Below are 18,325 nucleotides of genomic sequence, written 5' to 3'. Positions count from 1 at the left end.
CATGATCTTGTTTAACCATCAGTATAATCCTGTGAGATTTATGCCTCCTTTTTGTAGATGAGGAAGCTTGGGCTTATGTTGGTTAAGTTATTTCTCAGCTAGTAAGTGTCAGAGGCTGGATTCAAAGCTCTTCCAACTTCAGATATGTGCCCCGCTAACCACGCAGGGGTGTGTGATGGAGAGAAGCATGGGGGCCATGGCTAGGGTGACCAGCTCCAAATTGCCAGATGGGGCCCTTTATCTGACTGTAGGGCAGAATAGTTGAGTCAGGACCCCATGGTTGCTGTGGTCACAGAGGGGGCAGTTGAAAGTACACCTGAGGGCACTTTCCAGATGTGGGGACTCTTAAAGGAAAACCTAGACTTCTTGTCAGCCGACATCCATGAGAAGACACAAGGCTCAGGAGCCCCAGGGCCAGTTCAGGGTGCCCTCCCTGAGACTCCCACCCCTACCCCCAGCCTCCAGAGCTCCCAAGAGGGCCTTCCTGCTGTGGCTCAGACTTCTGACATGCTTCCAGAACCGGGCTCATTCTCTCTTCCTGAAAAGGAAGCCAGGTGTGGCCCAGACTGATACCTGATTTTGGCCTTCCTTGGGCCCAGCTGTGACCCCAGCATCAAACCAAGCCCTTAAGCCCCTCTCACCCCTTCTCTATCATGTGGCCCACTTCTCACTTGAAGAACCCTGAATTAATGTGAATCCCCTTCCCTTTGCCCCACTCTGGGACACATAGCCCAAGGCTCTTGCTACCTGAGGCTAGGCAGGAGATTTTACTTTCAAACAGCCTTATTGAGCTAAAATTGACATAAAACAAAAATCACTTGTTTGAAGTGTACAATTAATCTGCTGATGCTTAGTAAATTTCTAGAGTTGTGTAACCATCACCACATTCCAGTTCTAGAACTCTTCTTTTTAAAAGATTTTATGTATTTATTTGAAAGAGTACAAGGGAGTACAAGTAGGATGGAGCAGCAGAGGGAGAGGGAGGAGCAGGCTCCCCGCTGAGCAAGGAGCGATATGGGGTTCGATCCCAGGACCCTGGGATCACAACCTGAGCCAAAGGCAGATGCTTAACCAACTGTGCCACCCAGGCACCCAAGTTTTAGAACTTCTACATAGCCCTAAAAAGATCCCAGAGGGAGGTTTTTAATTCTTCCTAAAAAGGAGCCCCCATTAGCATCCCTTCCCTCTGCTCCTGGCTGGGAAGAAGAGATGTATGTTCCTGGAGACTAGGTTCTTCCCTCCACCATCTGCTGCTCTGATTTCTAGACCTTCTGGTAGTTCCAGCTGCTTTGGTCCTTGCACAAATTGTTCAGTAGCCCACCGGCAAGGCCGGCTTTGCCTTCTTGGCGCTGCTCTGAGATGGACTGGCCACTGAGTGGGGGCCTCGGGTGGAGGGCCTCGGGTGCCCACCTAGCACTTCATCCCCATCCCCAGGAAGTTCACACACAGTTGGGCCCAACAGGGCATGGGGGGGGGGGACAGTGGGCACAGGCAGTGGACCAGGGGCTAAGCCGTAAGGTGCACGACTCTCTACCCAGGCAACCTGCAGGCAGCCCAGGTGTTTGGCAGAAAGCAGTGTGCATGGTTTAGCTCATTTAATTTTTGCATCTATCCATGAGGTGGCCACTGTTATTTCCCCCGATTTCCAGATAAACCCATGAAGGCAAAGGGAGGTCACGTGCCTTGCAAAGCTGATGCATGGCAGAGATGGCGAGAATCCAGCAGTCTGGTGGGAGAGCCTGGCTCGCCCCCTTGGTAAAGTTCTCCACGTGTCTAACATGCTGCCTGGCACGTGCTCATAATCCATGGGTCCCTATTATTATTATCATTGCCATTGTTGAGGGGGCTGCTCCGTGCTGAGGGAGGAACCAGAGGCCTGGTTAGCCAGTGCCTGCCCACCGCTCACCGTTCGGCATGCGGCCGCATAGTTGGCAGTTTCTGGAGCCATCAAAGCAGCCTCTGCCATTGGGATGCATCTCACTGAGAGGTAGAAGGGGTGGGTTGCTCCCAGCTCCAGCCTTTATCCTCCCTCCAGCCCTGCCCAAGGTCAAATCATCAGAGAAACTGGACTAGCACCACGTTGTCTGACTCAAGCGTCCAGCGTTCCTTCTGGCCCTCGGAAACTTTCCCAGCTGATTTCCAGAGCATTCCGCGTGCTGGTGCACAGAAGGGCACCTGGATGCCGGAGCTGAACCCTCAGGGACACTTGAATCAAAGCCTACCTAATACACTGGGAGGAGGAGCCAGTAGCTCTGATGGCCGGGGAAGTGGTTGCTGATCTGTGGTCAGGTCTGATCTAATTACGCAGAAGCCAGATCCCAATTAGAGAAGGCTATGCTTGCCAAGCCAGAGAATTTAAGGTTAATGGCAGGGCATGTTCTGGTCTCCATCCTGTGCAAGAGAGAGCACTCGTGAGGCTGTCTTATTGGTCAGAGCCTCTGGGAGACCCATGGTGCCGCCGGCAGCCACTTTGAGAGCCAGAGGACAGAGGATGTGGGTTACCCCCATGTTGGCATGTCTGGAGAAAGCCCCCACTATGTGTTGGCCATCTGCTAGGTCAGGCAGGCTATGAGGATCTTGGTGGGCAAGTTGGGGGTTGGGATACTTCATGCCAGAGACAGGGATAGACAGGTGTCTTGGTCTAGAATACCACAGAAGCGGGTCTGGGGAGGATTAGAACCCAGACAGTTTATTTGGGAGGCGATACCGGGAGATCAGTGGGGTGGGGACGAGGGGGGGTAGTTAGGCAGGGGAGGGAAGGCAGCCAAAAGTAGTGCACGACCAACCAGAAGTCCTGTGGGGCTCTGGGCCTCATCCCAGGGGACTCTGGGGGCTGGCAAGGATTGGTGGTCCCACCCAAGGGCTGGGGTGCCAGGCTTCTATACACCCACGGAGATCTCTTCCTCCAGCTGTCCTGCACCCCCCTCCCCCCGTCTACCTCCAAAGAGCAGCTAGAGGGGGCTTTCCAAAGAGCACGTGTAAGCTAACACGGACATGGCTTTCCACTGTGCTTAGGATGACTTCCGAGCAGGTTCAAGGTGGCCTGGGCCTGGGAGGCCTGGTTCCCTCCCTCTCCCCAGCCCAGAGGCCCCAGCACCCACCCGCATTCTGCCTGCTCCTCGCGTTCTCCTGGAACCCTCGCCTCCTCAGAGACACCTTCCTTTCTGTCCCTCTCTGCAAACTTTCCCTTTTCTTCACAGCTCTTCACCCAGTTTCCCAGCTTGCTCTCCAGGGCCTGGCCTGCTGTAGGCCTGGGCATGCTGGCTTGGGGGCTTCTGAGCGGGAAGGGTGGAAAGATCGGGATCATGGTGGTTCCCAGCACTGGCTTAGGAGTCAGCCGGCCCTGGGTTCAGATCTCAGCTCGCTACGGAGCTAGCATCTTAAACAGGGGGCCCTCCCTAAGCACATGGGTGCCCTTATTCTCGACTTGGGCCTACCGGCGAGCCAGGCAAAGGAGGTGGTGAGGCACTGGGGTCTGGCCGGTGTAGGGAGAGACACACGTGAGGCGGTAATGCATCCTGCAGCAGAGAGAGCCTGCCACCGCGGTGGTGCTGGCCCAGTAGTTCCCATGGCAACCCTGTGTGATGTCATAGCCAGGGGGTGAGCCCAGGACACAGAGGCCATCCTCACTGAGCCATCAGGGTGAACTCTGCAGTGGAGACTGCCCGAGTACTCTGGCATTTTATACACCCTAAGGTCCACATTTGCCGACCCACTCAGTCATCAAGGAGGACCTCCTGGAGGAAGCAGAATTTCCACTGGGTTTTACCGGGGCTAATGGAGTGGAGGGCAGAGACCCCGTCTGCCTGGAGACCAGCTCAGGATCCTGCCACCGATCTGGCCAGCCCCCACGCCCCCCAAACCCCCTGCAGTCCTGAGCCAGGCTGCCTATAGTCAGGACATCGGTGCCTTCATTCAGCAGACTGTGCTCCCCCTGGGTGAGGCCTGGGAAGACTGGGCCTGCTTCCTAGGGCCTGCTGTGGAGGGGAGGAGATAGCAAAGATATCGTAGTAACGTCTGAGCTACAAAGGAGAAGAGGGTGCCAGGCCAGGCCAGGTTCTGGGGGTGTCAGAAGTGGCATTAGGAGATGAGGACGGGAAGGAGAGAAAGTCAGAGGGAGACAGAGCCCGGGACAGCCTAAAGCCATCGTCACTGTTTCCAGAATTCATGGCAACTCTGCTGAGAAAAACAGGCCCTCTGGAGACTGTCAGTCCTGCCCTTGAATGAGGTCGGGCTCTCCTCCGGCTACAGACCCCGCTGTGCATCTGTTGGCGGCTCCGTTCCACAGCACGGCCTCCAAGGAGCCGCCCGGGGAGACTCGTCAGCCAGGGCACTCTGAGCAGGTGGTCAGGGACCCTGCACCACATGTCACAGCCAGGGTCTCCTTTCTCACATGAGAGCTGAAGTTGTAACCTCCCCAAGAAAGTGTCTACAACTTGATGGTGGTGGTTCGGTATTTCCGACTGCAAGTCTTTGCCTCCATCTTACCTTTTCCCCACCTACTCCAAATTTAGCTTCTCTGGATTTTACAGGTGTAAAATCAGCCACAAGGTGGTAAAAGATTGGAGCACTAGACTAAGATAGCTTGAGCTCCCTAGCTGTGTTACTTTGGGGAAGTTACTTGCCCTCTCTGATCCTCCATTTCTCTTCTATCATGGAGGAGATAAGAGAATCTACCACAAAGGACGGTTGTGAGGATGAAATGAGCTGATATGTCTCAAGGGCTTAGGTAACTGGTCTAATGTAAATGCTTAAAGAAGTGCTATTCTTGTCAATTACAGTATGACAATAATAATAATAACGGCAATAATAGCAGTGTATCCCCCCCACACACACATCTTTGGGAAAGAAGGGCTCAGTCAGTGTGGGAGGGCTATTCAGTGGTGAGGCCCACTGAGGACTGACCCACCCCATGCTCTCGGTTTCAAGGACCCAGGCCGCCTCCAGGGCCACAGAGGACTTCTTGGCAGCAGAAGCTCAGGGGTCATTACACAGCAGAGGACAAAGTTGGTGGCCTGGGGCTGGCCCACTGGGATCTATAATTTGTGTCCTGGAGAGCAGTGAATTCACCGGTTGGAGCCCAGCCCACGCAGAGGAGGGGGAGCACGTGCAGGGCTGGTGGGAGGGCTGGAGCAGGAAGCTGGTACCCAGGGCTCCGGGCTTGCCCCTCCCACGGCGTGTGGCCTGCAGGCCTGTCTTGGGCCGGGAGCTGGAGGCCTCCCTGCAGAAGTTAAGAGGGGCCCAGTCTGTGATCTTTTCAGTCAGGGAAACCAAGGCTCAGAGACAGTGCCATCCCCCTGGTCTTGCTCTGGTTCAGAGACAGTTGAACCTGTAACCCAGGTCATGGGACCACGCTGCCCCCTCCAACTCCGGGGGTGGCTGGTTTGGTAACTTTCGAGACTCCTGGGTCAGCCCCCTCTCTCACATGCCACTCAGGGAGGTAGTAGTCGAGGAAGTGCCCTTGGGAAGCCCTCAGGTGGCCACGTGCCCAGGTTGGCCCGGAGTGTCCCATGTTCCCTGAGCCCAGAGCCCTTTGTCCTGAATTTCCAGCGCCTGCTGCTGGAGTGTAGTGGCCGCCTGCCCCTTCGTGGAGAAGCATCACTTGTCCAGCTGTGGGGGACCCACGCTTGGCTGTCACCCCTGCCACCTCCAGTCCGTGAGGGCCTAGGCCCCAGGATGCCTGGTAGAAGCTGGCCTTGGCAAAGTGGCTTTACTCTCTCCTCTGAAGCCTGGATCTCTTCATCTGTAAACAAGCACCCTGAGCCTTGGCCCACCCACCTAGGGCCAGCCAGGCCCATCTCCCCACATCCTTCCCAAGCTGCTGCTCCCCCACCATGAGCCACTGGGCCTGCGCGGGGCTCTGTGAGGGGGGCGTGGGGCCAGTAGGCCTGGGGGGCGGGGTGTGTCTCAGACATTCTCATCTTTATCCAGCCTGCTGTGCGCCAAGTACTCCACAGCCGTCGACTTGTCTTGACCTCCAGCTGTCCAGTTGGGTGGGTGCTCTGGGGCTCTTCCCTGTGCAGAGCAGACACGAAGACAGAGAGCCTCCCAGTCACCCGGCAGTGCTGGGATGTGAAGCCAGGCAGCTGCACGCAGCGCATCTCCCCTGCGAGCCGCCTTCTGCGCAGTGGTCTAGCCCGCACTGTCCAGCGTGCTGGGCAGCGCACTGTGGCTATTTCAGTTAAATTTGTATTAAGTCCTTTCTTGTATCGCGTGAGCCGCATCTCCAGCATTAGACAGACACAGTGGTGGTGGCCGCCTCGCGGGCCAGTACAGGAGGAGGCCACTTCTGTTGGGGGTCGCCATTCTACAGGGCAGCATGAGGTGGGGCACCGCTAGGTGCTGGGGACAGAAATGGGACATGCAGTGCCATCGGGGGTCAGCTGAGCGGGAATGTGAAACACTGGAGAGGGGATGAGGGCGTGTGAGGAGGCCACAAGCCCAAACCGCTCACTGTGTGGCTCCAGGTAGGCACGTTTCTTGACCTGTCAGTGCTTCCCCAGTAAAGCAGGTCTAAAGCACCTGCCTTGGAGACGGAGACGAGGTCAAGGAGGTGTTCAGGGACGGGGCCCGCCTGGGGCTCGGCGCCTGCGCATGTGTGATGTGAAGTTTGAGGAGGTCTGGGAGAGCAGGGTTATCTCGTTAGGGGCCACCACATGAGCCCCCAGAGGCGAGGCCCTCCTGGCTGGTGCTGGGAGAAGTCTGGGGCCCTGCTTCAAGCGTTCTTTCCCACGGACGCTGAGGCAGGGATCAGCACAGCTGGACCTTGGACAGGCTCCTGGGCGGCCGTGGGAAGCAGAGAGCTCTTGGCCCAGCTCAAAGTTAGGCCCGGGCTGGGGAGCGGGCGGCCTTATAGCCAGGGGGTGACCCGGAGGACTGCTCAGCAGGGCGGCCCCGGCGTGTGTCACAAACCCACACCCACATCAGACACACTTCTGCAGAAGGGGCCGCTGGAGTGTGGAGAGCAAAGCAGTCTTGTTTCTCCCGAAAAAGTGCCCATCCTGCGGGCTACACGGGGAAAAGCAGAACCAGATGGAATCTGGCCTCTCCATTGCGGGGCTGATGCTGCCACCTTCTAAGGGAAACCCTTTTGTTACACGCATCCCTGCTGGGTTTCTGCCACCAAGTTTCTTCTAAAATTTAAGCTGTGTGCCTTCCCTTGAGCCCACCCCTGGCCACAGGTCCTGCCCGCCCCCGCCCCAGGCAGACAGCATCCACGAGCTCCCCTCACCCTCTGCTCCTAGCACACACACAAGCACTCGCCAGTGTGCACACATACACACACGCGCGCACACGCACACACGCATGCTCCCCTATCTGTTCCTGCCCTGCACCTTTGCTCAACCTCACTCCTGGCATCCAAACCTCCTTCCTGCCTCTGCGCTTTCTCTATTCATCTTTCAAGGGTAGCTCTAGAGCGCCCTCTTCTGGACATCCCTTCCCAATTGCCCGGGACCACTCTGACCTCCCATTCCCAGGAAATTCCTACACAACAAATCCTTTTGACCCCGATGGCAGATCACAAAGTGACTGTATGTTGTCCTCCCCTGCGTGTTTGTCTTGTCGCTGCCAACTAGACGGTGTGCTCTGTGAGGCCCGAACGGGTCTTCCTCGCCACTCTTCTGCTCAGACACAAGATCTGGTTGGGCCTCCGCCACCCCTCAGTTAAGACATGGGCTGGGGGGGGGGGGGTAGACAGACAGACAGATGTACTTGAAGAGAGACCGGGAAGGCCTGCAAACATGGAAGACCCTGTCTGCCCTTCTGCCCAGGAACTTTGCAATTGAACCCCAGCACAGCACTTGTCACTGCCCCTTCCATGGCTCCCCAGGTCTGGCCTGCTGTCCCCAGAAGTCCGGGGTTACCCATGGCCAGGCAGCCTGTGGGAGGCTCAGACTCTGCGGCCAGTGGGCTCAGCGGCCTCATGTCCCCTCCAGGAAGCCAGCTCTGTGCCTGCGCCGCAGCCTCCCCATCCTTCACAGGCTGCTTGTCAGTCACCATCGAGGTGGGACTTCTTGGCACACACACAAGTGGAGACCCACTGGCCTGTTGTTTTCAGGGCCCTGAGCTGGCCCCCTGGGCCATAGGGCCATAGGGCCAGATTCTTATGAAGTCCATACCCACAAGGACAGGCCAGGCAGGCACCCCAATATCCTGGCCGCCATCCACACTCAGTCGAGCCCCTGCTGTGAAGACAGACTCTGCCAGCCTTCTCACCACATGCCAGTTCTAAGAGCTTTGCACATGATCTCAGGTCATCCCCCCCAACAAAGGTAGGATATTTGTGTCTCCCCTGGACCACTGAAGGTGCAGAGAGGTTAAGTTAACTTGCCTGTGGCACAAAGTGGCAAGTGGCTGAACCACGCTCCATCCCACCCACACTCTGAACCCTCTGCTCTGAGGCCTGGACGCTGTGGAGCTGTCCCCGGGCTGGCAGCGCGCTTGGGGCCTTTGCCCAGCATGGTTAGTCCAGTCAGAGAGGACAGACAGACAGCGCTTTGTCTTTCCGCCGTGGATGGGGCAGCTGCTGAGATGCTCTGGGATGTTGGGCAGATAAGCACAGGCCTGGGAGGTTTCTGGGGTGTGCCACAGCCCCGGCATGGGCCTCCCTGGGACTCAGCTGGGGGGGGGGGGCAGGGCGTGCGAGACCCTTTCCCTCCCGAGGAATTCAGCTTTTTCGCCCAGGGCAGGAATTCCGGCCTCTCTGGACTGTCCACATGGCCACAATGGGGCCCATTCTCAGGACCCTGGAAAACACATCCTGTGGAGAAAGGACGGATTCTTGTTGGACACAAGGGCCCTCAGTGCCACAGTTTACATCAGGGCACAAATGGGGGCAAAGAACAGCATTCATGCCCCCTCTGTCTGTCTTCCCTGGAGGTCGCTGCCCTGCAGGACCATTCCTTGCAAAGGCTCTGAAAAGCCTGAACAGAGACCCAGCTAGGGGCTGAGTGGGGCGGGAAAATCCCCCAGCCTGCCTCCGACCTCAGCTGACCTGAAGCCCCTTTGCCCGGACCCTCCTCTCTCAGCGTCTGGTCCAACATGCTGTGCCCCACTGGGTCGGCTTCACAGAGAATCAGTAGGTTGCGAGGACCCCGGGGAGAACCCTCACGCGAGGGCTGGGGAGACAGGCCACAAGGGTTCATTTGCCAGTGTTTTTAAAGACTTTTTCTGCCGTAGTAACAAATTTCCCATCATAACCCAACACAGACAAGTTAACAGGTGGGCACCTGAAACAGGTTTCACAAGACAATACTGATCTTTCCATGACTGACACCATGGTTTTGTCTATCTTTATAAAAGATTTTATTTATTTATTTGACACACAGAGAGAGAGATCACAAGTAGGCAGAGAGGCAGACGGGGGGGGGCAGGGAAACAGGCTCCCCACTGAGCAGAGAGCCTGATGCGGGGCTCGATCCCAAGACCCTGGGATCATTACCTGAGCCGAAGGCAGAGGCTTTAACCCACTGAGCCACCCAGGTGCCCCTTGTCTATCTCTTTAAAATGCTTATTGGGACATACTAAGATGGTTTCAGAACTCACTAAGGGTCAGAGCCTGTCATTTGAAAGGCATTAGTTTATTTGCTATTGTTATTTCTTTTTTTTAATTTACATATAATGTATTATTTGTTTCAGGGGTACAGATCTGTGATTCATCAGTCTTATACAGCATGCAGCCCTCACCACAACACATACCCTCCCCAGTGTCCATCACTCAAGCACCCCATCCCCGCAAAACCCTCTCCCCTCCAGCAACCCTCAGTTTGTTTTTTTCCTGAGAATAAGAGTCTCTCATGGTTTGTCTCCCTCTCTGGTTTTGTCTTGTTTCATTTTTTCCTCTTTCCCTGTGATCCTCTGCCTTGTTTCCCAAATTCCTCATATCAGGGAGATCATATGATAATTGTCTTTCTCTGATTGACTTATTTCACTTAGCATAATACCCTCTAGTTCCATCCACATCATTGCAAATGGCAAGATTTCTCTTTTTTGATGGCTGCATAATATTCCTGTGTGTGTGTGTGTGTGTGTGTGTGTGTACTGCATCTTCTTTATCTATTCATCTGTTGATGGACATCTAGGTTCTTTCCATAGTTTGGCTACCGCAGACATTGCTGCTGTAAACACTGGGGTGCACATGCCCCTTTGGATCACTACATTTGTATCCTTGGGGTCAATACTCAGTAGTGCAATTGCTGGGTCATAGGGTAGCTCTATTTTCAACTTTTTGAGGAACCTCCATGCTGTTTTCCTGAGTGGCTGCACAAGCTTGCGTTCCCCTCGACAGTGCGGGAGGTCTCCCTGAAAAGGGTTAATTTAAAGCAGCTTGCCCTGCTGCACCAGCCGCTGGGGCAGAGCTGGGCCCAGAACTGGGGTCTGTTGATGTCAGGGCCAGACTTGGCACCAGCGCTCTCCCATCCTGCTCCCTCACCACCTGCCTCGCTTCTTAACAAAAATCTTCCTCCAGTGACACTCTGACCACATCCTCCCTGACTCTGAAATCTTCTGGATTTCACGGAGGGACATTGACACCCCCCTCCGCCCCTTCCCCCACCCCCACCAGCCTGGCCTTTCCCTACCTGTCCATCTGCTTACCCACCCTCCCCTGTTTGACTCCCATTTGGAGATGCTTGTTCCCGATTCTAGAGCTTTCCACCCTCTACTCTCTGCATGGATCTAAATACCCCTGATCCTTTAAAGTCTCAGCTCAAAGCCCACTGCTCCTGGAAGCCTGTCTTAGATGTTCTGCAGCCCCAGATCTCTCTTTTTTTCTGCACTTGGAATGTAACCACTCCTGTGCTTCTTGGAATGTCTCAGAAAGTTAGGTTTCTCACTGTGCTGGTTAGTTGTGTTCCCCCAACTTCGCCCTAAACTCACAGGCTGGAGCAGGTCCTGTTTCTCCTGTACCTGCCCAGGCCTTCACAAGCAGCCTATGGCAGGAGCTAGAAACAGGCTTAGTGGCAGATAAGGGCAGTCAAGGTCATCGTTACACATCTCAAGGGTTCTGTGTCATTGTCCTGGCCACGGCTGCATACCCTCACTCCAGACCCTGTAGTCCAGGCCCCACCCAGGTCCCCTGAGACCCCTGGGCTCTCAAGGTCACCCAGAGCCAGCCATCTGGCCAGCCAGCAGGCCTCTCAAGCAGTTCCAAGCGGCAGCAGGCCCTGCAGACAGGCGTCCTGGGCCGAGCGGCCAATGTCAGCCAGCAGACAGGAGGGTGAGAACATCAGGCTTGAAGTTCCTGCGTGCACGTCCTCCTTGCCAGGGCACTCTCTAATGGGAGCAAGAACGGGAGGGAGAGGTGGTGGCAGGCAGCAGAGGACTCAGTTCCACCTGGCAGGGACTCCGCGTCCTTCCGCAGAGCTGGCCTGGCCAGACCCTCAGCGGCTGTCCCAGGCTTTGCCTCCCACCCCAGGACCCTGACGGTCGGGGCGGCTGCCTCCTTTCCCCCAGCAAGAGCCTCCCCCTACTGCTAAAGTATCTCCTTCTTTTAGCCCGCTCCCCGGTGGGCCTCAGGGTGGGGAGTACCCCACCAGGAATGTCACTGCAGCTTGGGGAAGCTGGGCAAACCTCAGAAGGCCTCAGGAGCTCAGTCTTCCTATTCATAAAATGGGTTCCCACCACCCCTGCCTATTTCAGGGCACTGATGGTCCCTTGCATGCCGGGAACTCTCAGGGGAGGGCAGGAGTGGAAGGCTTGTGCAAAGACAGGTGACCAGCAGGTAGGAATTGTTAAATGACTCCCCTGCTCCCTGCTCTGGCCTCATGCCCTTTGCTGTCTCCAGCCCAGCCTCTTCACTAGAAGGTTGTCGGAGGAAGCAGCAGACCTTACCAAGAGAAATTAAAGTCGGGGAAAAGGGGGGGGAAATGAAGCTTGACTGACCCCCTTCAGCTGTAGCATGAAAATGCAGGACCTTTATGCCTTGTGGCTTGGGGCTCTGGGAGTAGGCCACTCTGGAAGGTTAAAGTCACCTGATAAGTGAGCCCAGGCATGCCGATTCCTAGGGGTCAGTGTCTCCCTGAAAATACGACTGTGGCCAGATGGGCCCTGTTCAGATGTTCAGTGCATGGGGAACGGGGTCTTTCTGGGGGTGGAGGGGCGTGCTCGGCAGAGAGTAGTGCTTGTTTTGTGTCCGTGAAAGCCCAAAACTCTGCAAACGGGGTTGGAGTAGCCCCTTCTGGGTACTATGCTGCCAGCATCGAGGTGAGGTCCAAGTTCAAACAAGCCTTAGTCAATTGGGTAGCAACTGAGGTGGGGTCAGGTCCAGATGTAAAAGACAGATAACAAAGACAATTTATATGGCATTTTCTGGGCCGGGGCACTATGCTAAGCCCTTTTATACACACTGTACATTTCATCTTCCCTGAATCTTAAGATACTGTTATTATCCCCATTCTACAGATAGAGAAACAGAGGCTCAACATGCCCAACCAGTTAGCATGTAGCAGAGGGTTGAACTGGGCTCTGTCTGCTTCTGGAACCTGTCCCTGCTCCTAGAAGCAGGGCCAGGAGATGAACTGTTTATATCCTGAGATTGTGGGGGAGGGGGCAGGAGAGGCCTCCAGAGGCCCTGTTGAGATGAGGGAGGGGTATGGTACTGTGCTGGAGGAACTCCACACCTCTCTCCCCAACCAGGCCAGACCCATGGATCAGTCTGGTAGAATGGCCCGGTCACTGTACCTGGGGTCTTAGTCATCCTCGGTACCGGCTGAGGAGAAGGCTGATGGAACCGAGTCAGGATACAGCCTGGAAGCCTTTGCAATTACATTAGCTTCTGGCGGCACTGGAGGGAGACGGGCCTTCCCCTCCCCTTCTGCTTCCTGTGGCTCCCTGGCATATAGTGATTCAGCAGCAAGTTGGGAGGGAGCTAGACTGGACGTGCCTGGGTAGAATCCCGGGCAGGGTGGGGGCAATCAGCACCAGCTGGGGGCAAGAATTGGAGCCTGGGGTGGGGGCCGTGCCAGGGGCGGGTGGAGTGTGGGAAGGGATCTTGAGTTGCTAGGGTGCTGAACCCCAGTAGAGGGGCCTGCAGTCCCGCCCAGGGCAGCTGGAGGTGGGCACCCCCTACCTTCCCTCACCATGCCTGATATGTGAGGGATCAGGGAGTGCCTAGCAAACTCAGTGGCTGAAAATACAAAACGCCTTTGCTCAAAAGTGCCCAACCAGAAACCCGCAAGAGGTTTCCTATGAGGGCCATGCCTGCTTGGGCTGGAGGCCAGGTGCCCTGTGAAGGATTCCTGTACCGGCCTCTCCCACCAGTCAGTCACAGCCCGGCCACCCCCACTGCCAGGGAGCCTCCCCTCCATTGACCCAGGTGCTTCTCAGGTCCCCACAGACCTGCCGTTCCCCTCCCTTCCTTGCACCCATAGCTCCAGGGTGGCCGTGTTTGAGGATCTGAGCACCGGAGGAAGGCCTGGGTTCTCGGTGCCCCATCCCAGCCTCACCCCTGCTCATCGTATGACCTTGAACAAGTTGTCAGCTTCTCTAAGCTTTGCCCACCTCACCTCCTAACGGGGGATCCAGGTGGGAGGGGCTTATACTTGGGTTAAAGGAAGGGCTGGCCAGGGGGTCTGTCTGGAAGATTCTCTGGCACTGCAAGCACATCATTCTTACTAAGCAGAAAAGTTTCTTAGCGGTGGCTTGGGTCCTGATGGGGACGATGGTATAGTGCTGCCCGGTACCACTTCTGCCTGTAGTGAAGGGGAGGAGTTCTCAGCCAACACTTGTCAGAGATGCAGACAGTGTGGTTGGGGGTGGGGGGGTTAGAGGGTCTCCACATCTGAATTTGTAACCAGCTCCCCGGATGAGCATGTTGAATAACCGAGCTGACTATTGCTGACCTGGGCACACAGCACAGAGGAATTATGTCCCTCTCCCCCTTCCAGTCCTCAGTGTGCCTCAGTGTGCCCCCCTGTCACCCGATAATGACCTGCCTGTCTCCCTTCTTGGTGCTGTTGACAAGCTGAAAGCTGCACAAACGAGAGAGGAGGAAGGTGGCTATGGCACTGAGAGGAAGCCATCCCCGCCAGGACCATGGGCAGCCCGTGGATGGTCAGCGGGCCCTTGTGGTCCCAGGCCCCGGAGGGCTTCTCCTGCAGGAACGTCAGGAACACAGCTCCTTTCCCAGGCCTCCCTCACTCTGCAAAAAAGCCTGAGAATCAATTCCTCCCCAGGAGTGGCAAGTTGGCTGGGCAGGACAGAGCCACCATTTAACACTCTCCTCTCCATGGAGAATTCTCCCCACAGCTGAGCTCCAGGCACTCCAGGAAAGTCTGTCCTGCTCTTCCCTTCCGTCCTAGGGACACGAGCTTGCCTGCCCTGCCAGGTCAGGCTTGGGAGGCAGATGGGAACTCCCCACCTTCCTAACTCCTTCCGGAGGCAGTAGATTTACCAGGTCCGCCTCCAGCCCATGGACCCTGCCTTTTCCATTCTTGCAGGCAGGTGTATACACCACTGCTCCTTCCCAAGCTGGATGGTCTTGGGCAGTGGCTCACCCTCTGTTTCTTCATCTGTAAAATGGGAGTGATAGGACCTTCCTCTTAGTGTGGCTAGGAGAACTAGTGAGGACTGAAAGGAGCATGGAGTACTAGGGGAGTTCTCAAACTAAGATGGACAGGTAGGGGGAAGGTATCAGAAATGCAGGTTCCTGGGCCTCAGCCCGTTTCTGAATCACTGGGGGTCTGAGCCCAAACTTTAGAAAACTCAGGAGCCTAGAAGAGGCGGAACCCCTCACCCTGGGCTGTGCAAGCAAATCGCTTTGATGCTTAACTCCCCAAAAGCTCAGGCTACTCCCCAGACCTCCAGAATCAGGGAGTCTGCATGAGTTTAACGGCCTTTCTTATGAACCTGCTGTTCCTTCCCCCACGAAATCACTTCTTTCCAGCTGGCAGACCTAGCTGGCCAGTTCGCTTACACCAAAGTCCGGCAATTGCCATTTTCTTTGATCCCCCCAGGGAAAATAAAGGCATTTCCTCTAGTCTCCAGATAGATCTCCAGCCTGCCTCTCCTGAGCACTCAAGGAACCGTAAGCATTTCAGAGGCCTGTGACGTTCCCCGAAGGATTCGCAAATGGCAGCGGTGGTGGGAGGGGCCAAAGGCAGGAACAAGGGCGGGGTTTGGGAAGTAGCCTGATCCGGAGCCTGGGTTAATTCCTTGCTGGAGGGCCGCACAGGCCGCAGCCGGTCTTAGTCCAGGGCAGCCTAAAGGAGGCTCGGAGGTGTTGAATTATTGCCATTGAAGAGATTTGAACCCAGTTCTCCCTCAGAAGCTCAAGCTCCATTCTTACTATTCCTAGCCTCACAGTTACCCTCGCATTGTGCTGTGCCCTCCCTCACGGCTTGCTGAACCTCCAGTTTCCCAGCCCGAGCCTTTAAGGTGAAAGCCACATCTGTTCAGTATTCAGCCTGCAGTCTGTATATCTCCACACCTACACCAGGCCCAGGGGAAGTAATAGGAGGAGTCAAGCCACAGTGTGACCTCAGAGAGCCTTGGGTCCAGGGCAGGGGCAGACTTTCATCAAAGGGTCACACAAATCTGTAATTATGCAGAGGAGAGGAGGAGATGGGGAGGATGTTGGGGAAGATACGCTGAGGAGGTGACATTTCAGTCGTGACTGGAAGTCTGAGTGGGCATGAGGAAGCGGTGCAAAGAATTGGGAGGGGAAGCGCTGCAGGGGAGGGGCGCGGGCGCCCCGAGCCTCAGTTTCCCTGTTTACAAAGTGTGAGAACCTGCCCCGCGCTGCCCCACCCGCTGAGGACCGGGAAGGTGTGGCCCCCCACCCCAGATCCTCTCATCGGGCCGGCCGGGGGCGGGGCGGGGTCAGGGGTGCAGGCGGGCGGGGCGGGGCGGGGCGGGGCCCGCGGCTCGCGCCGGGGGTTGGGCTGGCGGGGGGACCCGCGGGCAGGCGCGGCGCGCAGTGCGTGCGGCTGCGGAGCGCGCGGCTCGCGGGCCGACTGGGATCACATGAGCGGTGGTGCCGGGGACCGACCGCAGCCGGCCGGTGGGCTCCCCGCAGCCGCAGCCCCGCAGGCCCGCAGCCCCGCGCCCTACCCGGCCCTAACCATGTCTATCTGTTGTTGCTTCTTTTTCAGGGATTATGGCAGTTCCAAGAGAAAATCAGGTAAGGGAGCCTCCGGGCATTTTTCCTTCCAACCTCCCTTCCCGCTTGGCGCTCGCGCCTCTCGGATCCTGCAGAGGACTTAAGGGGGGCTTGTCCTTGCCGGCCGCCCAGTGTTCCCTTCAGGTGTCCCCCCCCAGCCCATGGCCCCTAAGCTTTCTGGTACTCTCACCTTCCCCTTCTCCTACGGAGCCCCTCAGGCTCTCCCCGTGGGAATGCGGGTGGGTGCATGGGAGGATGTGGGGGTGTCTCATGAAGGGCCCCCTGCAACCCTGGCAGCCGGCTCCTGCCCCCGCCCCCCGCGGGCTGCTGTGCTTATTACTGGACACTGCTGTGACTTCTTGGGTCCTTCCGGTGGTGAGGAGGTGATGAGGGGGTTAACAGAGACGCAGGGTTTTCCCCGCGCGAAGGTGAGATACTGGACCAAAAAGGGGGTCCTACTTGAGTGGCTGTGAGTTTTTAACGCCTGCAACGCAAACCTTCTCCTTTTCCCCCACCTCTAAGCGCTTTCTCCTTGCTGCGGGGGGTGGGGGCGGTACAGTAATCCCAGCAGAGGCCGGGATGTGGGGGGCGGTACCCGTCCTGGCATTGGCCTGACAGGTGCCCGGGTCCACCCGGAGTTTGCGAAGGAGATGGGGACAGGGAGAGAGGCGGGGCGAGTCCTCCGACGCTGTGTGCTGGGGTCAGAGAAGGATTCTCTCCGGGTGTGGGAGGCGGGGTTCTGCACATGCCTGGGTGTGGGTGATGCATAGGTCATTGGGGAAGGGTGGTCCCTAGGAGTTAGGACTGTGTGTCTAGCGGCGGGGAGGGGGGAGGGGGGAGGCAGAGGGAGGTGGCAGACTGAGCGATCTGTGTTGACATATGTGTTGCCCGTATTTATGGGGGTGGTGAGTTAGGGGACCAGCAGCCATCTGGGGGTTCTGGCACTCGGGGATGTGGGAGTATGTATTAACACGTGGCTCCAGCTATCGGTCCCCTGGGAAGATATCCGTTCAAGTGCCTTGACCTGCGGATCCGCGGAGGTGTATGCGCCCATATATGAGGGATAGAATGTGCGTTGGGATACATGGAATTCTATGTCACGAGTGTTTCTGAGTATGGCTTGGTATGTTTTGTGTGTGCAAGTGCTTGCTGATATGTTTCTTGGGACCAGGAAAGTTGTACCCTGGTTTATGTATGGGGTGGGGTGGGGGGTTGCATGTGTGTAGGTGGGGCTGTGTGTGGACATGTGTGGGTCTTCCCCGTTGTATGCTGTGAACGTATGTTAACTCCTTAGGGCGCTCGGGTGTTGAGTGTGTGTGCCACTGTGTTGGGATGTATCTGGTTAGAATCTGTGTTCATGTGTGTTTGTGTCCCTGTTTGGGAGGTGTCTAGTGTGGAAAGAGATGAGTGTGCATGTGCCTATGAGCTGGGCAGCGTTGGGGAGTCCCAGGTCTGCCCACCCACTGGTGCAGAAGGATATTTCCTGTGTGAACAGAAGGGAGAGGCTGCATTAGGAACCTGAGGAATTGTATATTGCATATGGGCCCACTGTCAACTTGCAGGCAGAGCCGGGGGCCAGGGGCGGCGGCAGGGAAAACTGGAAAGGAGGGGCACACTTGGGATTGTGTTCTGTCACAGCACCTCCCACCCCCACCCAGGAACCTTGCCTCAGAGGTCTAGTGTACTAGCTGTGCCTGGGCTCAGATTCTGCTCTGCGTGACCTTAGACAAGTTTCTAAACTCTGCCTCAGTTTCCTCCTTTTCTACATATTATCTACCTCACATGTAGCAGTTTAAATGATTTCATGTAGGGTAGCCCCTAGGACATAATAACTCAAGTATAAGTTGGAAATCATCAGTCTTTCCTGAAGCCCTGGGACCTTGGGTGAGTCCCTTCTCTACTCTGGGCCTCAGTTTCCCCTCTAGAAAGTCAAGGAACCACATAACCTCCATCTCCCCCCACTCCCATCTCCGAGGCTCAGGTTCCGTGCTGCTTCTTTAAATAAAGCAGGGCCCCACCCAGACTGCTTTACCCAGGGAGGGCCTCCCCTCGTTTCTCTGCCTTCCACTCTCAGGCCAGGAAAAGGATGGAGAGAGAAATTTAATTTACATTGGCTTATGATAATGGCCACTTAGTGTCATGGTTAAAAGTGCAAGTTCTGGAGCCAGACAGCAGGAATGTCAAGCCTTGCTATTCCTCCTCTGGGGCCTTGGGTAGATTTCTTTC

At 56.4% G+C, this 18,325-nt stretch overlaps 1 protein-coding gene across 4 annotated transcripts in view; it reads left to right on the top strand.

Moving 5' to 3' along the window:
- SH3PXD2A (SH3 and PX domains 2A) overlaps window positions 1–18,325 on the top strand; it is a 235,251-nt gene that overhangs the window by 135,414 nt on the left and 81,512 nt on the right. For all 4 annotated transcript variants that reach the window (XM_044240436.1, XM_044240435.1, XM_044240438.1 and 1 more), the window contains one exon: window positions 16,092–16,120. In XM_044240436.1, coding sequence (XP_044096371.1) covers window positions 16,092–16,120 — 29 coding nt within the window. The remainder of the gene's footprint in view (window positions 1–16,091; window positions 16,121–18,325) is intronic.

This window comes from Neovison vison, chromosome 2, assembly GCF_020171115.1.
Source record: "Neovison vison isolate M4711 chromosome 2, ASM_NN_V1, whole genome shotgun sequence".
Classification (NCBI taxonomy): Eukaryota; Metazoa; Chordata; class Mammalia; order Carnivora; family Mustelidae; genus Neogale; species Neogale vison.
The sequence above is the reverse complement of the archived record's forward strand: the minus strand, read 5'-3'. Positions and strand labels throughout refer to the sequence as shown.